At 56.6% G+C, this 27,472-nt stretch overlaps 9 protein-coding genes across 9 annotated transcripts in view; 7 read left to right on the top strand and 2 right to left on the bottom strand.

Annotated features, from left to right (window-relative positions):
• Nucleotides 1-1,518, top strand: part of FA10DRAFT_193230 (hypothetical protein) — a 1,796-nt gene extending 278 nt beyond the window's left edge. The window contains exons 2-3 of the mRNA XM_025518388.1: nt 1-132; nt 216-1,518. The exon at nt 1-132 is cut by the window's left edge and continues 33 nt beyond it. Of these exons, the coding sequence (XP_025374255.1) occupies nt 50-132; nt 216-1,266 (1,134 nt within the window). The 5' untranslated portion in view covers nt 1-49 and the 3' untranslated portion in view covers nt 1,267-1,518. The remainder of the gene's footprint in view (nt 133-215) is intronic.
• Nucleotides 1,519-2,170: 652 nt separating this feature from the next.
• Nucleotides 2,171-3,235, top strand: FA10DRAFT_269658 (2, 3 cyclic phosphodiesterase). Its single transcript, XM_025522834.1, has 3 exons — nt 2,171-2,261; nt 2,355-2,781; nt 2,864-3,235. Exons 2-3 carry the CDS (start codon nt 2,461-2,463, stop codon nt 3,188-3,190), a joined length of 648 nt encoding a protein of 215 aa, XP_025374254.1. The 5' UTR covers nt 2,171-2,261; nt 2,355-2,460; the 3' UTR covers nt 3,191-3,235.
• Nucleotides 3,236-4,372: 1,137 nt separating this feature from the next.
• On the top strand, nt 4,373-6,049 carry FA10DRAFT_289136 (hypothetical protein; the record flags this gene model as incomplete). The annotated part of the gene is made up of 1 exon (XM_025524263.1): nt 4,373-6,049. One exon carries the CDS (start codon nt 4,373-4,375, stop codon nt 6,047-6,049), a length of 1,677 nt encoding a protein of 558 aa, XP_025374253.1.
• A 151-nt stretch (nt 6,050-6,200) lies between these two features.
• FA10DRAFT_193040 (amine oxidase) lies at nt 6,201-8,171 on the top strand. Its single transcript, XM_025518386.1, has 3 exons — nt 6,201-6,642; nt 6,705-7,394; nt 7,462-8,171. The coding sequence occupies exons 1-3, from the start codon at nt 6,352-6,354 to the stop codon at nt 8,017-8,019; spliced, it is 1,539 nt and encodes a 512-aa protein (XP_025374252.1). The 5' UTR covers nt 6,201-6,351; the 3' UTR covers nt 8,020-8,171.
• Nucleotides 8,172-8,750: 579 nt separating this feature from the next.
• FA10DRAFT_262827 (hypothetical protein) lies at nt 8,751-12,921 on the bottom strand (the record flags this gene model as incomplete). The annotated part of the gene is made up of 7 exons (XM_025520153.1): nt 8,751-8,792; nt 8,879-10,570; nt 10,627-11,003; nt 11,077-11,211; nt 11,286-11,348; nt 11,424-11,534; nt 11,616-12,921. 7 exons carry the CDS (start codon nt 12,919-12,921, stop codon nt 8,751-8,753), a joined length of 3,726 nt encoding a protein of 1,241 aa, XP_025374251.1.
• A 1,212-nt stretch (nt 12,922-14,133) lies between these two features.
• On the top strand, nt 14,134-15,251 carry FA10DRAFT_304465 (hypothetical protein). Its single transcript, XM_025525363.1, has 2 exons — nt 14,134-14,273; nt 14,343-15,251. The coding sequence occupies exons 1-2, from the start codon at nt 14,141-14,143 to the stop codon at nt 14,858-14,860; spliced, it is 651 nt and encodes a 216-aa protein (XP_025374250.1). The 5' UTR covers nt 14,134-14,140; the 3' UTR covers nt 14,861-15,251.
• A 1,373-nt stretch (nt 15,252-16,624) lies between these two features.
• Nucleotides 16,625-17,586, bottom strand: FA10DRAFT_234911 (kinase-like protein; the record flags this gene model as incomplete). Its single annotated transcript, XM_025519007.1, has 2 exons — nt 16,625-16,885; nt 16,981-17,586. The coding sequence occupies 2 exons, from the start codon at nt 17,584-17,586 to the stop codon at nt 16,625-16,627; spliced, it is 867 nt and encodes a 288-aa protein (XP_025374249.1).
• Nucleotides 17,587-24,563: 6,977 nt separating this feature from the next.
• On the top strand, nt 24,564-26,510 carry FA10DRAFT_269650 (hypothetical protein). Its single transcript, XM_025522833.1, has one exon. It carries the CDS (start codon nt 24,860-24,862, stop codon nt 26,435-26,437), a length of 1,578 nt encoding a protein of 525 aa, XP_025374248.1. The 5' UTR covers nt 24,564-24,859; the 3' UTR covers nt 26,438-26,510.
• A 505-nt stretch (nt 26,511-27,015) lies between these two features.
• The window catches only part of FA10DRAFT_192956 (hypothetical protein), an 806-nt gene continuing 349 nt past the window's right edge, over nt 27,016-27,472 (top strand). The window contains exons 1-2 of the mRNA XM_025518385.1: nt 27,016-27,055; nt 27,127-27,472. Of these exons, the coding sequence (XP_025374247.1) occupies nt 27,199-27,472 (274 nt within the window). The 5' untranslated portion in view covers nt 27,016-27,055; nt 27,127-27,198. The remainder of the gene's footprint in view (nt 27,056-27,126) is intronic.

Below are 27,472 nucleotides of genomic sequence, written 5' to 3'. Positions count from 1 at the left end.
GAATGCCTCGGCCGACTTGGCGCCAGGAGCACCAACGGACTGAGCCGAGATGAGGTCACGGGCCTCGAATGCGTCGGCACCGGGGCTAACGGCACCGTCTGCGCTCAGGAGGTCGTCCGAGCCCTTTTCGACGTGAGTAGCGCCGGGGGCTGCGAGGGCATCAGCGCTGACAAGGTCGCGCTTGATGTTGTCGGTCGAGACGTCGCCGGCCGTAGCGCCCGTGTCCTTGGCGCCCTTCTCGACGCTAAGGGCGTCAGACAGGTCAATGAGGCTGCCGTCGTCACGCGAGTGCAGGGCCTGGTGCAGCTCCAGGACGGCGCGACGCTGCTTCTCGTGCACGTCGCTGGCGGCAGCGCCCGAGGCCTTTGCGCCATGTTCGACGGAGAGAATGGAAGCAGCGTCAATAAGGTCGCGGAGAGCCAGGCGCTCACGACGAGCCTTGACGCTGCTCGATCCCTCGGCGGCGGAGCCGGTGGCGTGAGCGCCGTGCTCGACAGAGCCGAGGTCGCTCAGGTCAAGGAGACCGTCACGACGACTGGCGCCGCCCTCGGCGGCCGAGCCGGTGGATTGAGCCCAGTGCTCCACAGAGCCGAGGTCGCTCAAGTCCAGGAGACCGTCGCGACGAGCGGCACCACCCTTGGCAGCAGCACCGGTGTCCTTGGAACTGTGACCGACCGAGCCGAGATCGCTGAGGTCCAGCAGGCCATCGCGGCGGGCAGCACCGCCCTGGGCAGCCGAGCCCGTCGAGGCAGCGTCGTGCTCCACAGAACCGAGGTCACTCAGATCCAGGAGGCTGTCGTCGTCGTCATCACCATCGTTGCGAGCGTGGAGAGTCTGGTGCAGAGCGAGGACAGCCCTGCGCTGCTTCTCGGCAGCCGCAGCACCCGAGCCCTGTGCTCCGTGCTCGACGGAGAGGACAGAGGTGGCGTCGATGAGGCTGCGAACAGCGAGGCGCTCGTTGTGGGCGCGCTTGACGCCAGCACCGCCCTTTGCGGCGGCACCCGTGTCCTTGCTCCAGTGCTCGACGGAGCCAAGGTCGCTGAGGTCGAGGAGACCGTCGCGAGTCTGAATAGGAGCAGCTTTGGCCATGGCGATGGCCAGCGCCGTGAAGGCAAAGAGGGAGGCGTTGCAGCGCATTCTGGTGGCCCTGTGTTAGTTCTTGCTCAACAATGCAATCACGACGCACTCGCAGCTCACGTTTTAAAAGAGCGTGTGAAGAGCGGTGGGGGAAGGGAGGACGGAAATGGGAGGGGAAGGAAGAGGTGATCGAAGGATCTAGATCGGACAGAGTGGTGAGAGGAAAGGGGAAAGAAGTGGCGCAGGCGGAGACAGTCGTTCTCTTATACCGGTGGTAGAAGAAGCCCAGAGGGTCGCGAATCAATGACACACGTAAACACCTCTTCAAGATCAGCGTAGAAAGGTAGAAGTTGTCATTACCGCACCCGGCCAATCAACCAAGAGGCTAGGGTCGACGGTATGTCATCGACCGCAAGTCTGGTGGGAATGCGTATAAATTTTGTGCGCGCAAGCGGAGGACTGCCGACAGAAGGGCGCGGGAAAAGGACAGAGGACTGACTGCATCACGACGTACTTCGCTGTCAGTCGAAATGGAGACAGATCAGAGCATCCATGCATGCGTATTCAACGCTACTACTGCTCTACTGCGTAAACCTTGTGGAGTTGGCGAAGATTCCAGCGATTGTCGCAAGTGTATGGTTCTGATCCGATGCTGTATGTCGTCCTGCCGACAAAATGCCGATGTACCACGACTACCGCCCTGGACTACATCTACCAATTAGCCGTAAATAAAGGGGCTTGGTCATGATTGATCGGACGTTGTCCGAATAGTAATACCAAACGATTAGTGTAGTGACGGGAAGGGACGACATAAGTACTGGACCCGGATCGCGCTCATCGCTCTCTCCGTTCGCATGCCCTGGTACGTACTGCTCCTTCGCATTGACGAGCAAGGCTTGCGCAAGAATGGTTAACTTAATAAATGTCATCTTGTGAGGTAGCTCAACAGGCATGGCCATTCATTCCCCATTTTCTTTCTCTTATTTCGCCGGCTTCTTTTTAGCCTACCGGTAAGCTAGGGCGCTTGGAGAGGCACGCGCCGCCCGCTTCGAGATATTCGTTCCAAGATCGCGCGCCTCGAGCCTTGTTTTTCCCGCCAGTGCCGGACGCGTCATATCGATATCTCCTTCCTAGACCGACGGAGTTCACAGTGAGAAGTCGCAGCAGTCGGTTCGCATTTATGGGTGAGTCAGTTGGAGCTGTGGAATGCCCGTACACTGAAGAGCGATCCGCGTGTCTTTTTTGATGGCTGCATTCGATCTCTTGCTGGCTCCCAGGGCGATTGCTGCTGCTCCACAAGTCCGCTTGCAGCTGGTTCATTCTTTAGCGAAACCTCTATGCACCGACCACTCACGTACACGATCTCCTAAACTGATCTCGACGATGTCGTCCGCTTCTTCCGGTAAATTTGCAGGGCTAAGCCTGTGGCTCGTGCCTCGCGGACCTTCGGGACAAGCAGAAGCCTTGCGCAAATTAATGGGCAACCTTCGAGACGAGGTCGCCGCAAGCCATGGGCCGACTTCGGTCTCTGCTCGCTTTGAACCTCACGTAACTCTGCTTGCAGGCCTCCAGGAGGGCAAGGGCTGGACGAGGCAGGCAGTATGGGCAAAGACTCTCAAGGTGCTGAAGGACAAACGGCAGAGAGGGGAAGCACCCATAGTCTGCCCGCTGCAAGACGTGGTCACGAGAGGTTCCTATTTTCAGGTTAGCTTGCTCCGAGGAGACGAGCTTTGCAACAGATCTAAGGAGAAGCGTCCGCTAACGGGTCAGACTGAGTGCCTTGCAGTGCATCGTCGTCGCCCTTGAAAAAACGAAGGATCTGATGGGGCTGAACGAGGCCATGCGAAGAGCGTTCAGTGTCGATGAGAGCGAGCCAAGCTACTTTCCCCACTGCTCCTTGGTCTACGCAGATCTCGACGAAGAGCAAGCCGATGCTGAGATCGCAGTGATGGAAAGTCAAGGTGTCTTTAAAAGGGAGCAGGGCCGAGCCGGTATTACTCTTGACCACATGGATCACATTACCCTGCACGCTGTCGAGCTGTGGGACTCCAACGGCGCCGTTGGAGACTGGCGAAGACTGGAAGAGTATGTGTTCTCGGAGGTGTACCAGTAGATGTAGTAGCAGTAATGGTGTTGGAATATTGCCAAGTCTTTGCACTATTCTTATCGTGAGTGCGCTTTGTGATGGCGTAGCAGAATGGCCCGGCAGGTGCTCTCTCCGTGTAGGACGGTATCAAATTGCTACACTACAAGAGAGCAAGCGAGCCTATTCATATTATAGAATTCGACTGTGGCGCTCGATTCACGCTAGCTTAGGTACCAAGCGTGATTATGTGTCCTCGGAGGAGACACGACCGTGAGAGCCCGTTTGGGAGGTCGTCCAGAGTCCCTCTCTCCAGGGACGTAGCCTCAGACTAGCTCTGTCTTGCCCATCCTCGAGAAAGAGTCTCGCTGCACATACAGGAAGTGTGTTTGACACAAGGCACATCGAGCCGTCCTAACTTCTTGGCTGCAACCTGTGCGATTTGGAGTGGAAAGGAACTTGAACAGTGGACTTTAAAGCCCTTCACTCAACAGGAGATGCCAGCCTCTTTCACTTTGGCTGGTGGTGGAAGAGGGCGCTGCTCCTCGACGTCTATCTTGAGTTAGCAAATCCACACAGTAGTAGTAACTTGCACGAGATGCGTCGGCGCACAGACCCTTTAGGAAGTTTAGAGTAGGTGAGCAAACCAGAGCTCGTGTCACCTGCTAATCATTCCATTCTTCCGCCCCTCACAGCAGCCATAGAAGCCAGAACAGCTGTGGTTGGTGGCCGCAAGGTCGAAAGAAACGATCAGAGAGAGTAGGGTCAGAATCTAAACGCGGCTTCAGGTGGGTAAAGTTTGGGATAAGGCCAACGCAGCAGTCACTCGCTGACGAGCTTACTTTACGTTCCATGAGAGCAGGAAGCCCTTTCGAACGCTCTCGGATTCTACTCTTCGCTGAAGCAACCAAGAAGAGCACTGCTCCGGACAAAATAGACGCCGACACCAAGCTGCAAGTGTGATTGACAGGTTGGAAGTACAATGCTCTCAAGATTGCAGCCCTTAGCAGTCAGAGCTCTCGCTACCGGTCGCCAGATTGCTACTCTCGACAAATTTTTCCTCTACAACACTGGAATTCGGACTGTCCTAGCCACCACGTACAGCGGCTTCAAGCACTGATTCGAAAGCAAGATAATTGGCTCAGACGGATGCAGTCGTGGAGCCGCTCGCCACGAGGAAGTGCATCACCGGGCCGAGAAGAATTTACCGCGATGCTTGACCACAGTGATGGCGAGGAGCATCTATCAGCCGGCTCGACTGAGAGTCAGGCGACACCGAGGGGTCTCTCTAGCACTCTCTGGTCCAACGACTTTGACGGTCGGTCGTCCCCACCGTCAGGATCGTCTTCGGCCACGACACCAAAAGCAGCCCGCGCTACTTTGTTCTCCGACACTGACTGGCAGAGCATTTCACAATCGCCTGTCTTCATGTCTGGCTGCCTCTCCGCCAGTGGTCTCGACTTAGATTCTCTCGATGACTTCAAGCCCGAGCTACTCTCGACATTGACGCTATTCCCTTCTTCATCTCAAGCGTCGTCCTCTTCCTCTACTGTCCCCGTTGCTAATGTTGCTTCGTCGACATCGTCCTCATCTTCATCTTCATCAACTTCTTGCCCAGTATCGTCGGCCTGGCACGCAGAAGAAGCTCGCAAAGGTGTGAAGAGCTCCCAAGGCAATCGCAAGCAACAGATGAACTCTCTCAGCCTTAACTTCGAAAGAACAGATGTTGCCTGCGGCGAAATCGGAGTCAGCCTGGCTGCCATCTCACCATATGGTGCCAGTCATTTCCATTCGATGGCTCCTTCGTCTCCGCTGAGGTCCCCCTCTCGCGTCATGGGGAGGCTACCTCTACATCTCCCACGCCCACAGCTGGCTGTCATTTCGACACCTTATGATCATCTTCCCGAGCATCTTCGTCGACACGGTCTGCACCAGGAGGCAGCTGATTTTGCCAAAGCAAGTGGCATAACCCCCGAGTACGCAATACACGCCTGGGTTCAGGTCATAGATGGCGGAAGAGAGGCACTTTTGGAGGAGACAAAGACCCTTTTGAATCGGCACGAGGGAACGACAAAGCAGCAGATGGCCAGATCCAGGGCGGAGGGCGATGCAGGCTTGCGAACGTCACTTCCCATGATGATCCGCATTCCTACCCACGAAACAGACTCTCGCAAATGGGGAATCGAGTCGACGCATATACTGGCTGTATGCAGGAACGATGGCCAGCAGACTTCGAATTCTGAGTCTGGCGTCCTAATTCCCTGCCATGCCCTTGTGTATGTTCTGCAATGCGCCTCGCTCCCGGCTTTCCCGGCATCCGTACGAGATGATGCTGCGCCACTAGGGTCGCCATTGGGTCAGGGCCGTCTGCTCCCTGTGGTGCCGTTGCGAGCACCAGAACCGCAGCATTTCGTCCTCACCCACCGGTTCCTCTACCTCTGCGATGAGGATAAGTTTCTCTGCGATCTTTTGCCCATGAAGCACATCGCTCGCAGTTGGGACCGCGTTCGTCAAGAGGCATTCCAGCAACCCCTACCCCCATCACCACCACCTCTTCCCTCTGCTTCTCCAGGCTCCTTTCCCTTGTCCTCGACGCAGGAAGCACAGCGCTCAAAAACTTTGCTACTCGACAGCGAGGAACAGAACGCTCCCCTGGCCACCGTCGACGCACTTTCTTCTTTGCCCATCTGCAAGCTCCTCGACTATTGCAACATTGTCCACGCTGCCTGGGCCAATGGCGTGGCTATCGGCCTTCTCGACACACGCTATTGGGCCACGCTGGACCGAGCTTGGGGCTTTCTCGTGGCTGCGCTCAGCTTGCGGCAAGCAAAGGAAAACGACGCCAAGGTCAAGACGGCTGCCAAACAAAAGGGAAAGGAAAAGGGTTGACTGTGACGCCTCGACCACACCGTTTAAAATCTCTTTTATGCTCCTGGGCTCTTGTTGCCTACTTTGCCTCCAAGTTGTCTTGTTTTCTTACTCATCATACTTCTTTTTTTTTCGCCCAACCAATACCTGGAGTCTGACCGACTGACTCTCGTAGAAATCAATGAGGTCCCATAGATCCGAACGTTTGGACGCGCCCCGTGCCTGCTGGCTAGATTGATGTGCTACCGGTAGTGCCTGTGTGTGCGCGCGCCAGTCAGCGTGGGGGAAATCACAGAGCCTTGCGCTTCGCTACCACTACGAACATGTCCACTACGCCTCTCTTGGCAGACACTCTCGTCGTCGGCGCGGGCTGGTCGGGCCTTATTGCCTCGCTCAAGCTTGCGCAAGCAGGCAAGAGGGTAGTACTTCTCGAGGCACGCAAGAGAATCGGGGGCAGGGCTTTCACCCACTCCTGGAACGATGCCACGCCCCTCGAGGACAATAGCCGAAATGCGACAAACGAGCCAGTCCATGCCGTCGATTTCGGCTGCAGCTGGATCCACGGATATAATGAGGGCAACCCAGTCAAGGAGCTTGCGCAGCGTTATGGCGTCGTGAGTCGCCGTCGAGCTGCCTCGATGATACGGGACGCACGCTGATCTCCGAGTCTTAACAGAAAGTTCATGTGCCCAAGTCTACACCATCTCAGATCATTGGTCCCCATGGCCCACTCGCTGCCGACCTCGCAGCCAAACTACAGGCCAACCTTAGTGCGGCTCAGTCGGCTGCAACGTCGCAAGCGCGAACATCAGCGGGCCGTCTGAGCAAAGGGGACGGCCAGGCCACGGATCCCTCGTTGGCCTCCTTCTTGCTCGCGCCCGCCTCGCCCCTGTTCACAGGTCTCGAGACAAGTGAAGAAAAGCACCTGGCCATCGCACTTGCGCGCAGCCTGCACATACCGCTGGGCACCTCACTCGAGCAAATTGCACTCACTTGGACTGGCTTCGAAGACAACTTTGCAGGAACAGACGGCGCACCCGAGGGAGGCTTTTCGCGCCTCATCAACCTCGTCGCAAAGGAGCTCACTTCTCTTGGTGTCGAAATAAGGACAGGACATGTCGTCGAGCAGATTACAAACTCATTGGCTCAGCAGCAGCAGCAGCAGCAGCAGCAGCAGCAGTGTGTTGAAGTTTCTGCAAAAGACGAAGAAGGCAAGGGGAAAGATGTTGTCTACACGGCGAAGTCGGCCCTCGTCACTATCCCGCTTGCCGTTCTGAAAGAGACACACGGAAATCTGTTCAAGCCAAAGCTGCCTGCCAGAAAGCAAGATATCATTGATCGTGTCAACGTAGGCAATCTCAACAAGGTGCGTCTCTTCTTGCTCCTCCCTTGTCTTCCCGCCGAGCAATTCAGACGTTGATACGCTTGCCCAGGTCCTCCTGACTTACGAAACCCCGTGGTGGCCGCTCGAGACCGGTACATTCTTTGTACTGCCCACCAGCAGCTCCTCTCCGTCTGCAAGCCCGTCGCTTGCCGACACTTTCCGTGAAACGACCCTGATCGTCTCTTCGCTGTGCGCCCCGCACGGCCTTCCCGGCAGCACCAACAGCCTCCTCGTTATGGTCGGTGCGCAGGCTGCAAAGGACATCGAGCAGTACACGAGGCTCGAGGTCGCAGAGGCTCTGCACGACTACCTCTATGCACGCCTCAAGAATCCCTCAGACACGACTCAGCCAAAGCTGAGACACACCTTCTACTCTCGATGGGGCCAGCAGCCATTCACGAGGGGGGCTACAACGACGCCTGTCGTCATCGGCGATCCGTCAAACTCTCCATTGGATTTTGAAGAGCTCTCGAGGCCCGTCTGGGATGGTCGGCTGTCCTTTGCCGGCGAGGCATGCGATCTCAATCACCGTGGAAGCGTCGCTGGCGCCGTTCTCTCTGGCGAGCGAGCAGCAAAGTCAATACTCAAGGTTCTGTCCAAGCTGTGAGAAGGAGCAATTTGAGATGCCGCAGACAAGAAAACCTCTGTTTTCCCTCTGGAGTGATGGGATTTGACTTCTGAAGTGCTAGTGGTGATAATAGTGGTAAATTGGTGAGAGGAAGAGACCCGAGTATGTGTATGATACGACGTGTGACGAGAGAAGCCGAGACAAAGGTGAGCGGAATCATTAGAGTGACATGCTGAGGGTGGCTCTACGGCCGGCTAGAGAGCAGAGTAGGAGAAAGAGTGGTTCATCTGTAAAGACAAGAGGAGAAAGCGTTGAAACGACGACGCGACCTCCTTGCGAAAGATCAAGACGGCTTTCGCTGCTGCTTGGTAAAAGAGCGGACAGGCGCTGTTGGCGTTCGCTCATCATCATCGAGGACGTAGTCCGACATCTCCAGAAAAGCCTTTGACTTCGATGCTGTAGGAGAGGACATGACTGCTGTCGTGTCCCCCAGATCTTCTTCGTCATCTTGAGTGTGTTTAGCATTCTCGTCGTGACCCGCAAAGCCATCTGCCTCGCCAAAATTTGGCAACTGGACGGCATGAGGGGGTGACGAATTCGCCGATGAGATCGACTTGGCCATCATCACCGGGCTAAGGGGAGACGAGAAAGTGGGAGAAGAGGCGGGCGGAAGCGAGGGCGAAGACGTGCGCACAGCCGCCTTGCCACTTTTTTCCTGCTCCATTCTCTGTGACTGCTGCACGGCCCATGAACGGACAGCCGCATGGTCGTTACCACTGCCGGCCGTTCGGAGGTGATGCGAAGGCGAACGCCTGGGTGCAGCAGGGTGACGATGACGTTTTTTCTGTTCGGAGGGTAGCGTGGGGCTGTCGACGCCATCAGCCTCAAGGGCCGAGACTCTGGCAAGCTCATCAAGCGTTCCATCAGAGATGCTCGCGGCGCCGTCGTCGTCATCGTCGAGTACGAAGCGGTCGCTGACGCTCTCGATGCCCTCTATACTGTCCCTGCTCCCAGGAATCACTCCTGGGGTGGCGTAGGACGAATAGAGAGTATTTTGCGTCGGGTCGGTGTACATGGTGGCAGAGGACGGCTGGAGGAAGCTCCATGACGAGTGCGACAGGTAAGGTGACTGCCCGTGACCCACGATGCTCCCTCCGCCTCCTCCGCCGGGCCCCGCACTCGCGACGACAACATCGCTTGCGGTTCGCAATGGCGAAGAGGCATCAGCCTGACTCGACCCGGAGTTGCTCCTCGGTGAAGTGCGACGGGTCTGATGCGGAGCCATGTGACCATTGGCGGACGGAGGCAAACTACAATGCGACATCTGGTTGTTGTTGACGGAGAGCGAGGCCATGGCCGGCTGCAAGCTGTGCACGCCACTGATTCCTGGCAAGTGGCCCAATGCATGTGGAACGTTCGCAGGATAGTGTCGGAGCGATGGTTGCGACTGCATCGGATGTCTGGCGTAATGATGAAGACCAAGGAAACGTGGTTTCGTGGCAGAAGCTGCCTTTGGGGACGGTGGCTCGGATCGCAAAGGAATTGAAGCTCTCCGGTGCGCTTCGGCAGGGTCAATGATGGGCCGTGGAAGCGACATGGATCGGTTGACGCCATCGGAAAACGATCTCGAGGTGCGTTGTCCAGGGCCATCTGCCCCGGGAGGCAATAGGCTGTCTTCTATCGCATTCGCGTTCCCATGGCCGCTGCTGTCTGCCCGGTATGAGGCCTGCTGCTCCAAAGCGAGCAGCTGTGCACGTCCACTGGCCGATCTGGCCGACGAGGAAGAGGGGGAAGAGGAGGTACACGACTCTGGATGAGGATGAAGCTGAAACCTTTCGCTCCCAAACGAGATTTCAGACCCGAGAGCAAATGAATCTCCCATGACCGACTTCGCATCTTCTTCGTCATCATGCTGTTGGTCTTGCTCTTGGTGATGGCGATGGGGTAGTGTATAGGAGAGCGAGGGTGAAGTGCGTGCAGAGGCGTTCGTCGTGGTGCGGGAGACGACCTGGTGATGGAACGAGTCGGCCGATCCACCTCCGTCGTCGCTCCTAGCTGACGAGGGCACGAGGGTTGATGGGGAGCTGCCGGCCGGCTGCCTCGTCCTGGCGTCAAACCGCAGCCCAGCTCGCATGACAGTCTGGCGCGGGCTCAGGCCCGTGCTCTGCGACAGAGGCGCGAGCATGGCGGTCGTTGGAGGATAGGCAATCGGATTCCTCTGCGCCTGTCCCAGGCTCCTAGCCATTTCCTCAAAGGCAAAACTACCTCCAAAGCCAGACGACATGAGGCCCTCGTAGTGGTGGCGCCCGCGAGGATGCAAGGTGCGAGGGTCGACCGAGTAGCCAAAGTTGTTGAAGCTGCCGTGCTGTTGCCGTGGTCGATAGCCCTCTGGGGCCCTCGTCAACCCATCCTCCCTCTCTTCACAGAGCTCGTCAAGCGACGCCTGCACCCGGTCCGCCCTGACGATGTTGTGGTGATTGCTAAGGATCCGTGAAGCCCTCATGAATTCGCCACGAATGGTATAGAGACCGTCCTTGGTCACGGTGCGCGAGACATTGTAGCCCAGCTGAAATGGGTCTTCAATGCAGAGCTGATGGCGACAGTTGAGCATAGTCCTGGCAATGCAACCGATGTCACGTTTCTCACCTCTGCTGTCCACTCCTTGTTGTCCTTTGAAATGAGTCCGCCCTCTGTTCGGATGCTGACGACGTCCTTTGAATAGCTGAACTCCTTTGAAAAATAGCGAAAGAAGTCGATGAGAAGCTCGCCCACAGTCTCTGTATTTTCCGAGGTCCACTCCTGTCGAAGGAGTGCAATGTCGTCATAGAAATAGATGTTGTGGCCGTTCAGCTCGACTTCCTCCTTGGCGATGGGTTTCGAAGGCGGCAACCTTTGCAAATTGGGCAGCACCGCTGGTCGCTTGACGTGGCAGAGGAAGAAGAGCATCATAAGCGTGAAGCCGTACGATGAGAGCGTGCCCGTCCACGGTGAATTGATCTTTCGCCTCTTTGTCCAGACTTTGACTGTCAGTCGGAATCCTCGTCAGTCCTCTCGTCTGCTTTCTCCAACGTGGCCACACTGGTAAAGAAGACTTACGAAAGAGGACGAGTGTTCGCAGTCGAGGCGGGTCGACCATAGCGTAGCTGAGCAACAACCTCGTATTTTCAAGGGCCAATCGATTCTCGAAGCCGATATCGCAGCTAATCTCGAATGGAACTCCTTGGGAGGCCGCTTCCACGTCATATCGTCAGCCCCGGCTCTGTTTCCTTGAGGGTCTCCCTCTCTGTGTGCTCCTGTTGACTTACGTCTGCTGATCTTGATGATGGGAATCCTGGCTTTTGGAAGCGGCATGACGGTATAGTCGGTTTCTAGAACCGGGGCGGAAAAGGGACAAGAGGGGTCAAAAACGAGGATCAAAGATCGTTCACTTGGGCCAGACATACCTTCTCTAATGAGGGCACCCAGCTTCTCGACGAGCTCTGAGGCCTTGTGCTGGGGCAGCTTTCCATCTGGTCCTCCCTCGACATTTTCCAAGAGACAGCAGAGGTCCATGTCTGTGAGTGAGAACCATCACAAGAAGGGTGCCAAGTTAGCAGAGAGATTTCTCCAGTCTTCAATATTCCGCTTTCGCTCACCAGAGTTGCGCAGAGCAAAGCCATTGGCCATGCTCCCGAATGCTAGCAGCCTCGCACCGGGACTGACGCGGCAGGCGAGCTTCTCGAGGTGCCTCCTCGTGTTCTCCTTTATCCGGTACTCGTCCTCGGTCGGCAGAATGGGGCTGAGAAAGTGAATGATGCAGTTGGTTAGCTCGCCGACGAAGCGCTCGTGGATCGAGAGTTGCTGCTGCAGTTGATGGAGAGCAAATGCGTGGGCGCGGGCATGAGTATGAGCGTTGACGTGGGATTGAGGGTGATGCTGGTGCTGGTGCTGGTGCTGATGGTGGAGAGATGGAGGGTGCTCAGGCAGCTGTGGACCGTGCATTATCATCGAGGCCTGAGCAGCGAGCTGAGCCTGCGAGGGCAGTCCAGCTATCAGGGTGCCATTGGTTGCCTGAGCCTGATTGAAGCGGAATTGTTGCTGCTGCTGCTGCGGCGGCGGCGGGTGTATGCCAGAGGTGCTAGCACGCGTTCTCCCGTTCGCCATCGCATTGCCGTAACCTCCGGGCAGTGAGGCAGCACGCATCGTCGTGATGGCCTGTTCGCCCTGAATGGGCAATCTTGCATCGGCGAACAGATGCTGTTGGGGGCTGGACAACGGTGAGGAAGAACGACTGGGCTGGGGCGCCGTTGCCGACGTAGAGGCAGACGATGCCGAGCCCAAGGCCTGGACATCAGCCGTACCGATGCTGACGCTCATTGGAACGGGCGAGATGGAAAGCGTCGATGACCGGCGAGAGGGCAGGGGAGTGGACGAGGGCGACGAGTGAGGCACTTCGAGGCTAGGCCCGGCGTAATTGGAAGGGTTGAGGTATGGGTTGGGTGGCAAGGAGCTGGAGCCAAAGCCCTTGACAGAGTCGGTGGCCGCTCTATCCCTGGCTTTCGCCTTGTTGCTTGATGATGCAGGGCCGATTGTCTGTGCGGCCGTCGTCGAGACCTTTGCTGGATTTGGAGGCAGTGGCGAGGTCGATAATGTAGGCGAATGTATCCTCTCCCTGTCGTCTGCCGATGATGTGGGCGCTGCTTCCGTCACCGCTTTCGATGCTTGCGAGACCGATAGTGCCATTTCTTGGGAGAAAGACGGCGTCGGCGGGGGAAGGGGCGGCGACGAAGACAAAGATGAAGACAAAGGCGCAGCCTTTGCCTTTTCTTGTCGTTTGCTAGCTCGAGAGGCACCACTCCCCCGCCTGCTTTTTCTCGACGGCCGTCCGGTAGACGTCGTGTCGCCATTGACATCCCGCTGGGCAGGCGCCGGAACGGTGGCTACCTCTCTATCTTCCGTCATGGCCGTGTCCTCGTCGCTGGTGGCGGTCCTTGGCAAAGCCTAAGAATGCGCGCGCGTCTTGATCCCAGCTAAGGTAGTAAGTAGCCAATGTCAAAAAAAAAAACAAAGAGCCAAGGGTCGTGCGAACTACAGCCGTCGTACCAGACGCGGCCACAGTTGCTCGATCACGCCTGTCTTGCTCACCAGCAGGACAAGGCCTCGGGCGAAACACGTCTGGGAGAGACGCAAGGCGTGCACTGCTCGCCCCTTATGCGTCGAGTAAACCACGCGTTCGCTCCTTCGAGGCGGCGCCGGTGTCGTACTGCCAAGGGCGTCTTCGAGAAACAGCGCCAGGCGGCCTGATACGCAGGCCGCAGTGACTGCGACGCAAGCACACAGAGAGGGAAACGAGGGGAGAGAAAAGGGGCAAAGGAGGGGGGGGAGGGAAGCTCAGACAGGTAGTGGGGGCGCTTTGGTGGTGACGACGGCGTGCGTCGATTGGCTACGGAAGCCCGTTCACTGCCGGAAAAAGAGAGGATCCTGCGCGTGTCGTCGGCGTCCGGTCAGAATGCGGCGATCCGTGATGCGATGCGCAGTCCTGCTGATCGCTTGCTTGCTTGTTCGAACGTGCGCGCAGGAGCAGTCCCCGGTGCGAGCGAGCAAGCCTTTCTATTCGTGGTGTTGCTTGTGTCGATGAATCCCTGTTGTTGTCTGGCTGGTCCTCCCTTTCTTTTTGAAAAATAAATAAAACCAAAATTTAGCAAAAGAACCCGCGCGGTGCTTCTCCAGAGACCCAATCCCAAGAAAGGGAGGAAAAAGCCAAAACAAGAATGGATCTGGCGTGTACCAGTGCAGCGCAACTGCCACCACGAAACACGCCCCCCTTCAGGCCCTCCCGATTCTTCTTCACTTGGCCGGGACTATAGTAATTGAGATCATGTCGGCTTTCTTTTTCTGAGATGATCAGGATCACGAGTTCATGACCGAGAAGCCCTTCAAGCATTCAAAATACCTGAAGCTAATTAGGGCACATAGTGCTCAAAGGCATCTGCTGCTCTGTGCCCGCCCACCCACCACCTTTCGCGATGTCTTGAACCCAACTTGGGCTGCCTCTCCTGGCTTCCTTTTTCCCACGTGCTTCACACCCTAACTAATTTTTAACCATAGCCGCCTTTTTTCGTTGTCTGGCTTCTCAAGCCTTGTTCGCCCCGACTTTCACAGGTACGCTGATCACAACAACATGCGAGTGCACGCTTGCCGACTGTCCCAGTCGGTCGCCTCGTCTTCATCAGTGGCAGCGCTTCTACCTCGAAAAGTATCACCCAGCGTCTTCTCAAAAGCATATGCCACCGACGCTGCACAAGGACAAGCAGGTGTGTGAGAAGACAGTCTTGCCCTTCTGCCCAGAGGAGAAGTCGCTGATGAGCAAATGACCTAAATAGATTCCACGGCTGAGCGTTTGGCAGTGCATGCAGGCGCGACGAGTGGAAAGAAGCAGCTGCTGTCATCCTGCCGGGAAGGCACGCCTCTCACTGGCCTCTCTATCGAAAAGGACCGGCCAGACCCGCTTGCCAAGGCTGACGAGGCTTATCCTGCGTGGCTCTGGAGCATCGTCGGTGATTCAGATCTCGTCTCTGGCTCGCCCTCATCCTCAGGTGGGGCAGCAGGCGCATCGACGATGACAAAGGGCGAGGCGAGGGCGGCACAGAAGAGGAGCGTCAAAGCCGCCCGTGCTCAGCAGCGGAGAGGTGGTGTCGACGGTTCGGCGGACTCGGTTGCTGCGGGTAACAGTGCAAAGGCAGTGGGACAACGGGATGCTGCAGAGCAGAGGTTTGCGTCGGCAGAGGCCTCGATCAGGGCCGCAGAAGCAGCCGAGGCAGCCAGAGCCGAGGCCAGGCGTTCGCTCCGGCGCGCGAATCGCGAGGCTATCAAGGCGAGGAATTTCGTCGGCTCATCGTAGCTGTCACCGTTGTTTTACCACTCGAATGCAGACCTATGCAATCCACTGAATTTAAGTGATTGCGGAGTGGCAAAGAAGGAAAGGCTTGGGAAAGAAGGAGAACAAGGAGGAGGAAAGGAGCGAAGAGGATGTGATTGATCGATCGAGGAGGGCCAAAGAAGACGAGGAAGGGCAAGGGCGCAACTGAGCTAGAAGAGCAGGTGGGCAATCTCGACATTGAGCCATTGCCAAGCGGTGCGTCACCGACTCCTTCACATTGTCTGCTCATCCAGCGCCCCTCAACGAGGGCCAAGAGGGATTGGGGTAGTGGGGTAGGTACTAGATGTGGGAGAGGGGAGGGAGGAAGAGTGAGATAGAGAGAGAAAGAGAGATTGGCAAGAAAGACATTGGGAAGGAGGCAAGCCGAAGGTCTGCGAAAGAGGCTGTTGAGAGCGAGCTGGCCGACGGCGGCTTCTGAGAAAATTGAAGTAACGTGCAAAGATTTAGAGATGGCCTTCACCCCTGCAATGAAGATGCCACTCACGCCGCCTGCACCCTCTCAGAACCGGTTTAAGCCCTGCTTCTGTCCCCTTCCTCTTCCTAATTCCTAGCGTCGCTCGTCCCTCGCTCTTTCGAAGCCACCTTCAGCGTAAAATGAACCAACCCTAGCACCATCTGCCTCCACAGGAGTAGGCGAACGTGCAGATGCTTTCTGATTACACCTATGGCCAATAATGTAGCACCCTCGTCGTGTTCTGACGTCGCAGTCCGATAACGATTATTTTACTGTCCTGTCTTCTTCCCTCGTTTGCGCTTCTTTGCATCCTTTATGCACTCTCACATGTAATTGAATGTTGGCTGGATCACGAGTCAGATCCCTGCGAAGTTTCAGGTCTCCAGCTTGGTTGCGGCGCGAGTAAATCAAAACGGTTTCAACGTACAGAGATCTCGCACCAGCTTTCCATCGTGAGACCAGAACCATTTCATTCTTGAGATGATCGAATGGCATCTTGTGAGTGCTCGTGACGGATAGAGAAAGTAGATGAAGGGGTGGGGACGAGGTGGTGAAGAGAGGGAAGAGGCAGGACGTCCCTTAGCCTTTAAGCAGCCCTCAACTATCGCTGGCTCCGAAGTGACAATCTTCTGTGCCGCCGCCCCATCGACGGCTTCGGCTCCATACAGCGCCGGCTGCCCGTCTGCGTTACAGGAAACCACGCTCGGCACCTTGCTGCCCGATGTTGTCTGCCCTGGGCAACTCATCACATCACAGATGTTGGGCTTCTTGCCGGGCGTCATAATACGCAGTTAGGACAAAGGGAACACCTAGAAAATGGATCGCCCATTGTTCTCTTAGCGGTGCACGACTCTAAAATGAACTTTAAGAGAATAAGATAAGGAGGGAACGTCAAACCTTTCGAACAATGGGCACAAAAGCAAAAGCCCAAAGAAAATTGGTATCCAAATCTGAATTAATATAGACTTCAAAGTATTGACGGGAAAGAGGGCGGCGCAGGAGGGACAGAAAATGCCATCGACTCGAAAGCCTGACGACGACGATAGTGTTAACAATGGAGAGAATGATGGAAGCGAATGCTATATCACGTAGCTAAAACACAGGTAAAGTTCGTTTCTCAAGCATGAATGGTGCTCTGCGAGTTCCAACTGTCACGTCGCTGGGGGGACGATTCGTCGTCAGAGTCGTGCTGGCTGTGATTCTCGTCTCTCTCCAACGACACGAGCTCCTCTGAGGCATCGTCACCGGTATCTGCCTCTTCTTCAAGCTGCCTAGCCAGCTGCAATAGGATGGACATGTCCGAATGGCTGCATGCCGACGCTACCAGCTCGCTCTGTCGCATATCTCGTCAGCAGCGAGCGGGAGTAGAGAGGATTATTCATTTTCCGACTCACGGATGCGAGCATGTCAGCTGAGGGCCGTTTCTCAGCTTCCATCTCTGTGCACCAGGCCAAGCACTGCTTGAGAGCCATCGACCATCGCTCCGGCGTGCTCAAGGGAGGAAGGCCATGCTTTGCTGTCAAGGTGATTGCCTAGGAATAGAAAGGATAGAGTGAGACGAGTAAAAAAGGGAAGCAGCAGTGAGCGAGAGCAATTCTGAGGTGGAGAAAACAAATAGCTTGCTCACCCTCAGGGCTGGAAAGTCGACACGGGGCGGATCGCCCTCGACCATCTCATAGAGAACGACGCCCAAAGACCAAACGTCAGCCTTGGCATCGTAGGGCTCGGCCTTGACCACTTCCGGTGCCATCCAATAGGCCGTCCCCACGACGCTGGACCTCTTGGCAGTGTCACTTGTCAGCTCGGCCGCGTGGGTGAAATCAGCCAGCTTGCTTATTCCTTCGGCCGACAGGAGAATGTTGTCACTCCGACAGTCGCGATGGACGATGCCCTGGGCGTGAAGGTGCTCGAGCCCAGCAGCGGCGTCGGCCATGACGCGGCCCATCTGGGCCTCGGAGAGAGTCAAGCCGCTGGCGTGAAGCGCAATGACGTCGGCCAAGGCCATCGACATGAGTTCTTGCACGATCCAGACGCCCTCGTGTCGTTCGCCCAGCGGCGACAAGAAGACGTCGTAGAGGCTCACGACGTTGGCATTTCCGCATGCTCCCTTCCACAGCTTCAACTCCTTGTCCAGGCCCTTGAATCTTGGTGCCACGCCCTCGTCTTGTCGTGGGAGGCGGATGACTTTGACGGCCAGATGTTTGTGGCTTTTAAGCGACGCGGGGAGGTCCATCTGGGTCATTGGTGCAGTGGCAAAGACGTCACCTGATTCGCCCTCTGCGATCATGACGAGATCGTCCAACGCTCCGTCAAGCCTGTCTCGTCGGACCATGCCCTTGAGCTGTCGAACCATGTCGACACTAGCGAGCGAGAGATTTGCGTTGCTCTCGTTGCCCTCGTCGCCTTCACTGAGATCCCTCGTGTCAACGACATTGACATTGACACGGTAAGCAGCTCCTTCAGCGGCTGTTGACCTATGCGGAACCGAATCAGCCGGTGCCGATGCATCTGCCTGGTGGCCATCAAGCGCTGCAGAGAGAGGGGGGACTGTTTGTGGAAGAGGTGGCACCGGTGGCACGCTGTCCCCGCTCACTGGGTCCCCGTCCATCCTCATTGGCAAGACATCGTTGAGGTCCATGCTTTGCCGTGCCCTCATCAGCTCAGCAAAGCTCACGGCGGCGGCAGAGTCTTCAAGTGTAAAGGTGTCTGCGTCATAGTGCATCGACACGGGGAACCTTCGCGCATCGGTGCTTCTCCTAGGCGCCCTCGTCGATCGACGGCCGGAGCGCGAGGATGATCGGGAGTTGCGACTGCTCGGTCGACTGAGGGCTGCAGCTTCGACGGCTTCGGGGTCCGCAGACGGGGGACCATAGGATGAAGAGGAGGAGAATGGAAAGTCTGACTCGGGAGGCAGACTGGCAATCGACGACCTCGACTCAAGTCCCTTGCCCTCGCGAAAAGAGTCGACAACGTCTTCCGTGGACCTCCAACCGGCCTCAGAGGCTGCCAAGTCTTGAAAGTGGCGCCGCTCCTCTCTGGCAAGGCCCTGCTGAGCCTCCGGCCCCATGCGCGCTTCGAATGACAGACCGTGTTTGTCGTCGCCTTCGTCGTCAGCACCATCATGCCCGTCTTGGTGAGGAGGCGGGGGCAGGGATCGCATCTTTGGATCTCTCCGTGGTGCCCAGCGCTCGCCTGGTAGCGCCGCTCGCAGCAATGACGGCGATTGGCCTGGTGAGAGGTGACGGGGCGATGCCAGGCTCCCTTGGCTCCAGCTCGAGGCTGTATTTGTGGAGCGCGAGGTGAAAGTAGCCGATCTGGGCGACAAGCCGCCGCTGTGGGTAGACGAAGCGGGCGAGGGCAAAGGCGAGGGCGAGAGACGGTCTGGTTCGTGTTCGTGCTCGAGGCGCCCATGCACGGGACTCACGCCTCCACTCCTCGTTGATGACGTCGCCGTCAGGCCATCGTCGCCGTCATCCTCGGCCTCGAGCCAGTCCTCGATAAACTGCAAGTTGCCACGGTCATGCTCCTCATCACCCGTCGCTTGCGTCGATACAGCGTCGGCTTCCGTTGAACCCTCTTGCGACGTCGCAAAATGAGCGCTGAGGGGCGAGGAGCTGGACTTGTGCTTCTCCGAGGCCGCTTCAGGGTGTGTTTGCGGCTCGTCGCTGATGTCGGGTAGGACGGGTGCCGGCTTTCTCTTTGTCCTTGCCGAGAACGCGGCAGTGGTCGAAGGCGCAGGCGACTTCGGAAGCGCAGGCGCAGTGTAGAAACCGTCCTTGCCCGGCAGAATGAAGTCGGGCTTGGAGCGACCAGGCGGCACACGAGCGGCTTTGGGAGGGAGCGGCGGCGCGTTACCCTCCATCTCCGAAGCTGATGTGGACGATGTCAAAGGGGACGACAGAGACACGGGTGAAGAGGCCTGATTGACGACATGACCGTTGGACACGCCAGGTGAAAGTAGAGATGGTGGCACCGCCGTCTTTGATGTAGAAGCAGTGGCATGGCCATAGCTGCCAGAGGAGCCGCGCGAAGAAGCCCTGGACTGCCGTCTAGGGCTGCTGGCCGCACCGGTGGCGAGGGAGCCGACCTCTCCAGCTGCGTGCGGTAAGGGAGAGGAGAGGGATCCGTCTGCACTCTGGGGCGCACCCTGAGATGCGACTGATGTCCGGCTGCCAGAGTGCTGGGCGCGCTTCGAGGCCAGTGAGTAGGGTGAAAAGGCCTCGTCGGACGACACGATCCTTGCAGCCGAAGGTGGATGAATGCGAGGCGGCACCTTTCTCCGTTCTCGTAGGCTGCCCACGGCTACTGAGGGCCCTTCATTTGGAATCTCGCCATCGCCATTGGCCTGCAAGGCAGCAGTGGCGGCCATACATCCACTGGTGGACGGCTGAAGAAGCGCCGGCCCGGGGCACTGCGAACTTGACGAGGTAGGCGACGGAGGCACAGGAGAGGACCACTCCTGTCGCGGCTGCACATGCGACATTCCGCTCGACGTCGTGTCCGTAAGTGAAGGCGTGGAGCGAGAAGTTGAGACCGACGGGGTCTGCTGGCTGTGTCCATTGATCTCTTTTGGAGCAGCCGGAGGCGGGCTCGTAGAGCAAGTGCCATGGCTCTGCTTTGGATGGCTCACACCTGCCCTGGCAGGGGGATACCTGTCTTGAGCGCTCGCACTCTGACTCTGTACTACAACAGCGTCGTGGTATTCCAGTGGACTGGCTTTGGTCAGGTTGAGCTTGGAGACGGTCGCAAACTGGGCGGGCTCCTCTTGCTCTTCGGCATAGGACCCAGTTGTATGCTCCCTCCCTCCATTGTCGTCTTCGTTCTCCTCGTCGTCATCCTCGGTCTCGTCCCTTTCAACCTCCTCCCTGTCGTCGACATCGTCGTCGTCGTCGTCGTCTCTTTCCTCGGTATGCTTTTCCCATCTCTTTAGCACGTTTGCACCTCTCTGCTTCTCGTCGTCATCCTCGCCATCGCGCTCTTCTTCGGCACTTTCTCCATCGGCCTCGTCGTCGTCTTCCTCAAACAGGCCCAAGCCTTTGCTCCCCTTGCCGCCCAGGCTGTTAACGCGGGCCAATGCCGTCAAGTCCAGTGATCGCGACCTCCTCTTGCTGCGTCTCGAGGTACTAGGAGCCTGCACAGCAGAAGAGGCACCTCCTGGCTGGCCTCGAGGCGCGTCAGGAAGGGCGCTCAGCAGGGCCGAGGCCCAGCCATCGTCTTCTGTGCTGTTGAGCATGGGTAGTCTGTGCGCATCTGCAGTGCTCGCTGTGCGGCTAGTGGTGGTGGTGGTAGTGGTCGTCGTCGTCGTCGCAGTGCCAGCGAGGTCATCATCATCATCGACAGTCTCCTCGTCCTGCTGCATCGTCTTCGCAGGCATCATTGAGGGCGAAGAGGGGAGAGAGGGTGCCTCGGACCACGAGGGTGAAGGCCAGGCCTTGTAGAGGACGCTGCTATAGGACGTGCTGGCCACTGAAGCCTGCCTCCGCAGGGCCGTCGTTGCTGTGCCGTGGTTCGGATTACTGGCGCTGTTCGCTGCCGTGCGAGGTGACGATGAGGCAGTATGGTATGATGCCGTCGCCGTCGACGTCGCCGTCGCAAGCTTCCTCCAGTCATCGGGCTCGGGGGTGATGAGCATGGCTCGCTGCAGGTCCTCGTAGTCACCCAGCCTCGTCTCGAGCTCGCGCCTCGCCGTCTCGGGGTCCCTGCCCATCTCGGCCTCTTTTTCAACATAGTATCGTGTCCTCTCCCTCACCAGATTGGCCGCTGTAGCAGGATCCCTTCGCACAGCGTCGGCGTCGAGGCCGTACGAGGAGAGCACCTGGGCCCACGAGGCGGGCAGGCCCGTGTAGCCCATCGGACCGACGTCGACATGGACATTGTGCTTGACGTCGGTCGGCAGGCCGATCCGCGGGTCGGGCGACAGGCCCGAGGGCGGCCAGGCGGGCATGTCAAAGTGGGGCGAAGATGCCGACGAGAGCGTCGAGGTGAGGTCAGCGGCCGAGCGAGCTGCTCGGCCACCGTACTTTGCCAGGCCGCTTCCCAGTGCGCCAAAGCCAAGCCCAGGTGATGGACTCTCCCGTGACCGCTCCATTCGCTGTTGCTGCGCCTGTCTCAGCCGAGCTGCCGAGGCCTTGCCGAGCTTTCTGAGGCCTGCACCGGCGCTCGCACTCTGACTGGCCGCCTTGATCGCTGCCCGATTGAGCCAGCCGCTGGCAGTACTGGTAGAGCTCACAGCAGCACCACCAGCACCGGCGACGGGCGAGGAGACTTCACTTGGACCCATTGTGCTCTCCCCTATTTCGCTCCTCGGCTCTTCATGCGGCCACGCTCCTGCTCCTGCTTCTGCCCTTGCTTTGGCTCCCGCTTTTGTTTCTGCCCGCCCTTCACCCCTTGCCAAGCTAGGCGACTTGCCTATCCCTGATCCCACGGCGGCCGAGGACGGGGATGCAGAAGAGTGCGAGGCTGCATTCGGCCATTGCCGCTGCTGTTGCTGCTGTTGATGGCCATCTTCGATGGTGACGTTGCTCTTGATGGAACTTTGAGATCGCTTGAGCATGTGTCTGCCTGGTCGCAATGCATTCTTTCTGGTTGAGGGAGGGTAGTGTGCCTCTGCCATTGGCATGTGCGCCTGCGCTTGTGTCTGCGTTTGCGGTTGTGGAGAGCTGCTGCTGGACGCTGTACTGTTGCCTTGAGAAGCACTTTGGCGTGGAAATCCCACGTCGCTGCCTGGCAGCGGCAGATCCGGCAGCTCTCGATCCTTGTAAGCGGAGGTGATCAGCGGCGATCGAAGGGGTATCGATGCGACGGATGAGCTCGGCGACGAGGCAGCTGTGGTGTTGCTTCCTATGTTGTCAGTCGAGGCGGCATCGCGATGGTAGATTGGTCGGGTTGGAGTCGCAGCAGATGTAGCAGCAGCAGCAGCAGCAGCAGCAGCAGCAGCAGCAGCAGCAGAAGAGGAAGACGAAGAAGAGGTCGAGGAAGACGAAGAAGAAAAGAGAGCATGAGGAGCGGGAGAAGGACGCGCTTGCTGGTGGTTGTCGTGCTGCTGCGACACAGAGGAGCCATGCCGACGAGGGCGTTCCATCACAATCTCATGCTGATGCAGGGATTGAGGAGCGGGTGCGATGATATAAGGCCCAGTCATATCTTGTGATCGTCCCAAGGGCCGGTCGTCGTCAGGCGTCAAATGCACGCTGCTCTGGTTGGAGCCCTGATGGGGGTAGCGGTGATTGCCCCACCTCAGCTTGGACAGGCGACTGAGGCCACTTCCGTTGGCACTTCCGCCCAGCTCCTCCCCCACCAAGCGACTGCTGCTCGCACTGCTCTGATTGCTCGTGCGCCGTCCTTCACGTTCGCCGAGCATAGTCATTCGTCTCTCGCGTGCTACAGATGGCGCTTGCAGCTCCTGTGAGTGAGCAAGCGCGACCTCAGTCTAGAGACTTTGGCCGCTCTTGTCGCTGCTGCTGCTGTTGCTGCTTGCGTTTCTGCTGCTACTGCCACTCTTGCTGCTGCCGCTGGTGATCGTTGCCGTCGTCGTGAGCTGAATTACGCATCAGGGTTCGGCGAATTGGTTGACGACGTGGATCAAGATGAAAGAAGCTGGAGCCGCCCACGCCGCCGCCCACGCCGCCACCCTCGGTCGAAAATCGAAGCAAGGTAGATCTCAAGTGATTCCGCTCTCGCTCTTTTCCTCACTTGGCGATAGTTACGGAGATCTTCGGCCCAAGTTGCGACGAGACGGTCGAGGAGCACTCAAGTGACGACGAGCTGATGTCGGTTAGTCGGCACACCTTCAAATTCAAATTCAAAATCAAAAGAAAGAGGAGGATTTGTTCTGTTCCCTTTTTCCACCTTTTACTACCAGCACTATTCTGTATTCTTTCTGCTCGGCCTTTGCCCGCTTGGCAGGGTCACCCTCTATCAATTTAATCTGAAATCGGCAAATTAGGGCGTGTTTCCTTTGCACGCTCTCTAGACCTTTTCTGAAAGAATTATCTGTTTGTTCTACGGGATAGAATGCTCCTTATTTGCCTTGGCTCAAACACTTAAATGTTGCAATACATGCTCATGCTGCGCACAGTATTGCCATAAGTAAACTTGGTGATACTATCAATACTGAAGGAAATAAGGTGTGGAAGCACGGTGTCGTTGCTTTCATATCAATGTCACTGTCGAAGGGCATTACAGTACTTTGTTACCACTACATACTGTACAATCTTTTTCCTTTCATTCTCCGGGCCCTCGAGACAAATGACACCGGCGTTCTTGTTAGTATCCTTATTCCTTCTCGTCCTTGGAAACGTTGCACAGAGGAAGGCTTCATTACGTGATAATGCGATCTCGCACAGAGAGACTTGCTACGGTCTTGGACTCGGGCGGTACAAGGACCTACGCGGCGTCTAGCAAGAGACATTATCGACAGATATAGGTTCTTGAACTTTTGATCGTCCGGCCGTAGGTCCCGAGGTTGCTGAAATGAGCACTTTTTGTCTTCGAAAGATCCGAATTCAAGAACGAGGTTTCTTGCGCAAAGATGCAGCGGTAATACTGCTATCTTCCCTGGTCGGCTGGAAGGTACAGTACAGTACTTTCTTGATAGAGTGGTGCGGAGAAAGAGGCCGTATCGGCCTCCGTTGTGCGAGCCAGCGGTCTGTCATCGTGCTTGCCAAGATCGTCATTCAATGTCAAGATTATGTCGCTTCATGTTCTTCCGTGTCGACAAAGGCATGGCTCTGAAGGTGTATCTCTTACCAAGGGTCAGCCGGCGGCAAGGACACCCGCAAAGGCAAGCCAGCCACGACACGTGCCGAGGACGTGATCTCTCGACAAAAGAGTTTGTCTCGTTGACCCCAGCTACCTTTCGCGCTGAGGCGACGGACGCAAATGTGCACATTGAAGGGTTTCTTACAAATTATGAGTAGTACACACGTCGAGTCTGGTAGTGTACCTAGCGCGCTAATCTGGAGGTTTAGCTTAGCACCCCTTGCTGTAACAAGTCTAAAAAAGAAGGTTGGAGGTCTTGTTCCTCTTCAGAGCTGCAAGGGTCTCCTCGGAATCAAATCATCAACAGTCCGACGTGTCACTGGTGATGTGGCGATAATAACTTGCATCCCATCAAGGGTTGCATGTTGTAGCCTGAGCAGAGGGGTCTTTGTTGAGTACTTGGCCCTGCTTCGGCTTTTGATTTGCAAAGACCCAATCTCGGAGTCCATATCTGTACCTCTGGCTGCGCTAAGTAGCTGATCAGCGCGGCGAGGGGTAGAACAGCGCAGGACATTACTGCGAGCATCGTCGTGATTCCTCTCTTCTTGCGACTGTCAGTAAGAATTGACGGCCAGGAGGTAAGGTGGTGGATTAAGGGCATTATAAAGTCCGATAGAAGCAGGGATCACTTTGGTAGTGGCGGATGGCAGGCTGCTCCCAGACACTCATAAAGGAGCGCTGGAGAGCGAAGCGGGTTCCTGGCAATCTGCTTCGACTCTTGACTGCCTTCGTCTTAATCCTCCCTGATGAGCTCTTCGACAGACGGCGCCCCGACCGCAGCGGCTGTGCAATCGCAGGCAAAACGCAAAAGCAGAAAGCTAGTCTGGTCGACGGGTGACAGTCTATCGACAACAAAGAAGCGTGATTTGCCCTCAGCGACCAATGGCTTATCGACCCCGAGAAGGGAAGAACCGCTCAATGCGGAACTACTTTTGATTCGGAAGAATACTACGGCGACAAGGGCTACCGATACTTTCTCCGAAAACACCTCGGTTGCCTCTGCAGCGCCGACGATTTCATTGTTATCAACGTCGTCATCATCGTCATCGTCGTCGCCTCCGCCTTCTTCCCCTTCGCGCGGTCACGGACGATCGCGCTCCTTTTTTTTTCGAAAAGCCTCTCGCAGTGTCACCAGCAAGGCCGACCTAGCTGAACATGGTCAAAAAGAAAGCGGGCCTGACGAATGGGCCGGAAAGGAAGCCCTCGAAAAGTCAGATGTTGAAAGAGGTGCCTTCAAGCTGGCCTCTTGCAGAGTGAGGACACTCGAGGAAATTAGCGACCTCGTCTGCCGCAAAGCTGAAGAAGAGTTGCGCCCTCAACCTCATACCGGCACTCATTCTTCCTTCGTTGCGATAACCAAAGTAGAAGAGGAAGCCAGACTCAGCAAGAATACGGTCCAAGCAAGTCTGGCGCATCAAATCCTGCTGCCGTGCTCGCTCTCGTCGCCCACACGACGCAAAGTGAACAGTCTGTGGAGCGAGGGTCGGAATGGTGCAAGGGAAGCGACGACCACCTTGGACACGTCGACGCTCGATGGCCTGCTCCACTCATCGAGCCGACCAGCGCCTCTTCCTCCAAAACGGCCGTCTCGCAACTCTGTCTCGTCACCACGCCCACGATCGAGGAGCATTGCGACGGCCTCTGCTGCAAAGTCGCATTTTCACGCTCGACCAAGGCAACACTCCAGAAGCGGCTCTTCTGGCTCCTCTTCGACGTCATCCTCAACCAGAATCTGGATCTCACAGTCTGACGGTCGGTCGGAAGCTACCTCGACATCACTGGCCAGCAGCTTTGGCTCGCAGGTGGAGACCTTTGTCAAAAGCGAATCTGCACAGTCATTTGGTAGCCTCAGAGCCGTCACCGAGCGAAGAGCGGCGTCTCAATCTCGACCAGGGAGCTCTTCGGCTAGCATTTCATCCTTTGTAACCGCTGCAAGCGAGCAACAAGGGACCTCTCGGTCGCGCAGTGGAAGCGCATGTAGCAACAGCAGCGCCGGTGGCGGTGCATGCGGACCGCGTATCATCGATGATCCTCCTCCCCTGCCTCCGGGTCTGCACAAGGGGATAGTATCAGAAGAGAAGTGGCAGCGCTCAACCAGGCAACCTTTTAACACGCCCACCTTCGGCAAGGACAGCTTCGAGCCGATAAGGCGACGAGAGGGTGGAGGTGATTCGCCTGCATCGAGTTGTTGCAGCGTGAGCCACTTTGGCTCTCTTTCACTCGATTACGTTGAAGAGCGTATCCGAACGGCTAGAGGCGAGATGGAGACCGGTTTGGGAATATCTCCCTTCGCTTCATCTTCCATCGAGAACCTCATCGTTTGAGTCACTGCCTTTCTTATCGTTTCCCTGTATACATTCAGACTATTCTCGATACATCACCTTCACTTATCTTCACCACCTACTTGAGCTGTCTGGACGCAGTGGCGATGACATCGCAAGACAAATCAGCACTATTGGGCAGCCACTTCACGCAACCCAGTAGCTTGCTTGAAAGGACAGAGTGAAAACAGAAGAAGCCAATCGTGACCCAAGCTCACAGAAAGAATTTTGTTGTATATAAGATATGATATTGGAGGAGAGAAGGCAGTGGTTGAACACTACAAGAGTGTGTTGGAGCAATGTTATCCGGAGACGTTGGCATGGAAAAGGACAAAAGGCTGGCGGAAAAAACCTGGATTGCTTCAGAGGCCAATACATGTTTCGAGTTCGCGATCGGCCACAAACTTACAGAGGAATGACCATGGCATTCGACACGCGCGAGATTCAAACGATCACGCAGGAATAACCGCCGACCTGTGTGTGAGTCTCTCGATCATAAGCTATACGTTGTGATCGCGTCTATCTTCATCATCTCAGGCTTACATCATGGCCGTGTTCCTGATTGACAAGCTCCTCAGACTTCATGACGGAACACGAGTACCCGCCATTGCCCTTTAAAAAGTTTCGTCAGCTGTGTTTGTGTAAAATCGTCTTCACATGACTCACGCCTCCGCCATTCTCCTGATCAACAGGCGTATCAGTTTCGAAACGGGAGCTCTGGGCGAACATTTTGCTTCTGTGCTTGTCGGGTCGCTGGCTGTTATATGAGAGAGTTCGAGAATGGACGAAAGATGAGAGAGCTGGATGTTGATCGGAATGTCAAAAAGGAAGAGAGGTCCACCTTAAGTAGTTTCGACAAGAAAGACCATGATAGCATCGGTAATGCTATCGTTCCTTTGTCCTTAGCAACCGTTTCTACCTGCTCTCAGACTTGCATCCTATTGTCCTCGAATGACATTCCTTTTGTCCTCTGTCAATGCACTAAATTTCCCTTTGTCCTCGAACGGAGCTTCCCTTTGTCCTCGAACGGAGCTTCCC

Source organism: Acaromyces ingoldii (assembly GCF_003144295.1).
Source record: "Acaromyces ingoldii strain MCA 4198 unplaced genomic scaffold FA10scaffold_8, whole genome shotgun sequence".
Lineage (NCBI taxonomy): Eukaryota > Fungi > Basidiomycota > Exobasidiomycetes > Exobasidiales > Cryptobasidiaceae > Acaromyces > Acaromyces ingoldii.
This window is presented reverse-complemented; position numbering and strand designations above follow the sequence as displayed.

What these genes read in the sequence shown, in the direction of transcription:
- FA10DRAFT_269658 (XM_025522834.1), top strand. Translation starts at nt 2,461, where the DNA reads ATGTCGTCCGCTTCTTCCGGTAAATTTGCAGGGCTAAGCCTGTGGCTC. An exon ending in CGAGAGGTTCCTATTTTCAG is followed by an intron (nt 2,782 to 2,863) that starts GTTAGCTTGCTC and finishes AGTGCCTTGCAG; the next exon opens with TGCATCGTCGTCGCCCTTGA.
- FA10DRAFT_193040 (XM_025518386.1), top strand. Translation starts at nt 6,352, where the DNA reads ATGTCCACTACGCCTCTCTTGGCAGACACTCTCGTCGTCGGCGCGGGC. An exon ending in TTGCGCAGCGTTATGGCGTC is followed by an intron (nt 6,643 to 6,704) that starts GTGAGTCGCCGT and finishes GAGTCTTAACAG; the next exon opens with AAAGTTCATGTGCCCAAGTC. An exon ending in ACGTAGGCAATCTCAACAAG is followed by an intron (nt 7,395 to 7,461) that starts GTGCGTCTCTTC and finishes ACGCTTGCCCAG; the next exon opens with GTCCTCCTGACTTACGAAAC.
- FA10DRAFT_304465 (XM_025525363.1), top strand. Translation starts at nt 14,141, where the DNA reads ATGCGAGTGCACGCTTGCCGACTGTCCCAGTCGGTCGCCTCGTCTTCA. An exon ending in CGCTGCACAAGGACAAGCAG is followed by an intron (nt 14,274 to 14,342) that starts GTGTGTGAGAAG and finishes TGACCTAAATAG; the next exon opens with ATTCCACGGCTGAGCGTTTG.
- FA10DRAFT_269650 (XM_025522833.1), top strand. Translation starts at nt 24,860, where the DNA reads ATGAGCTCTTCGACAGACGGCGCCCCGACCGCAGCGGCTGTGCAATCG.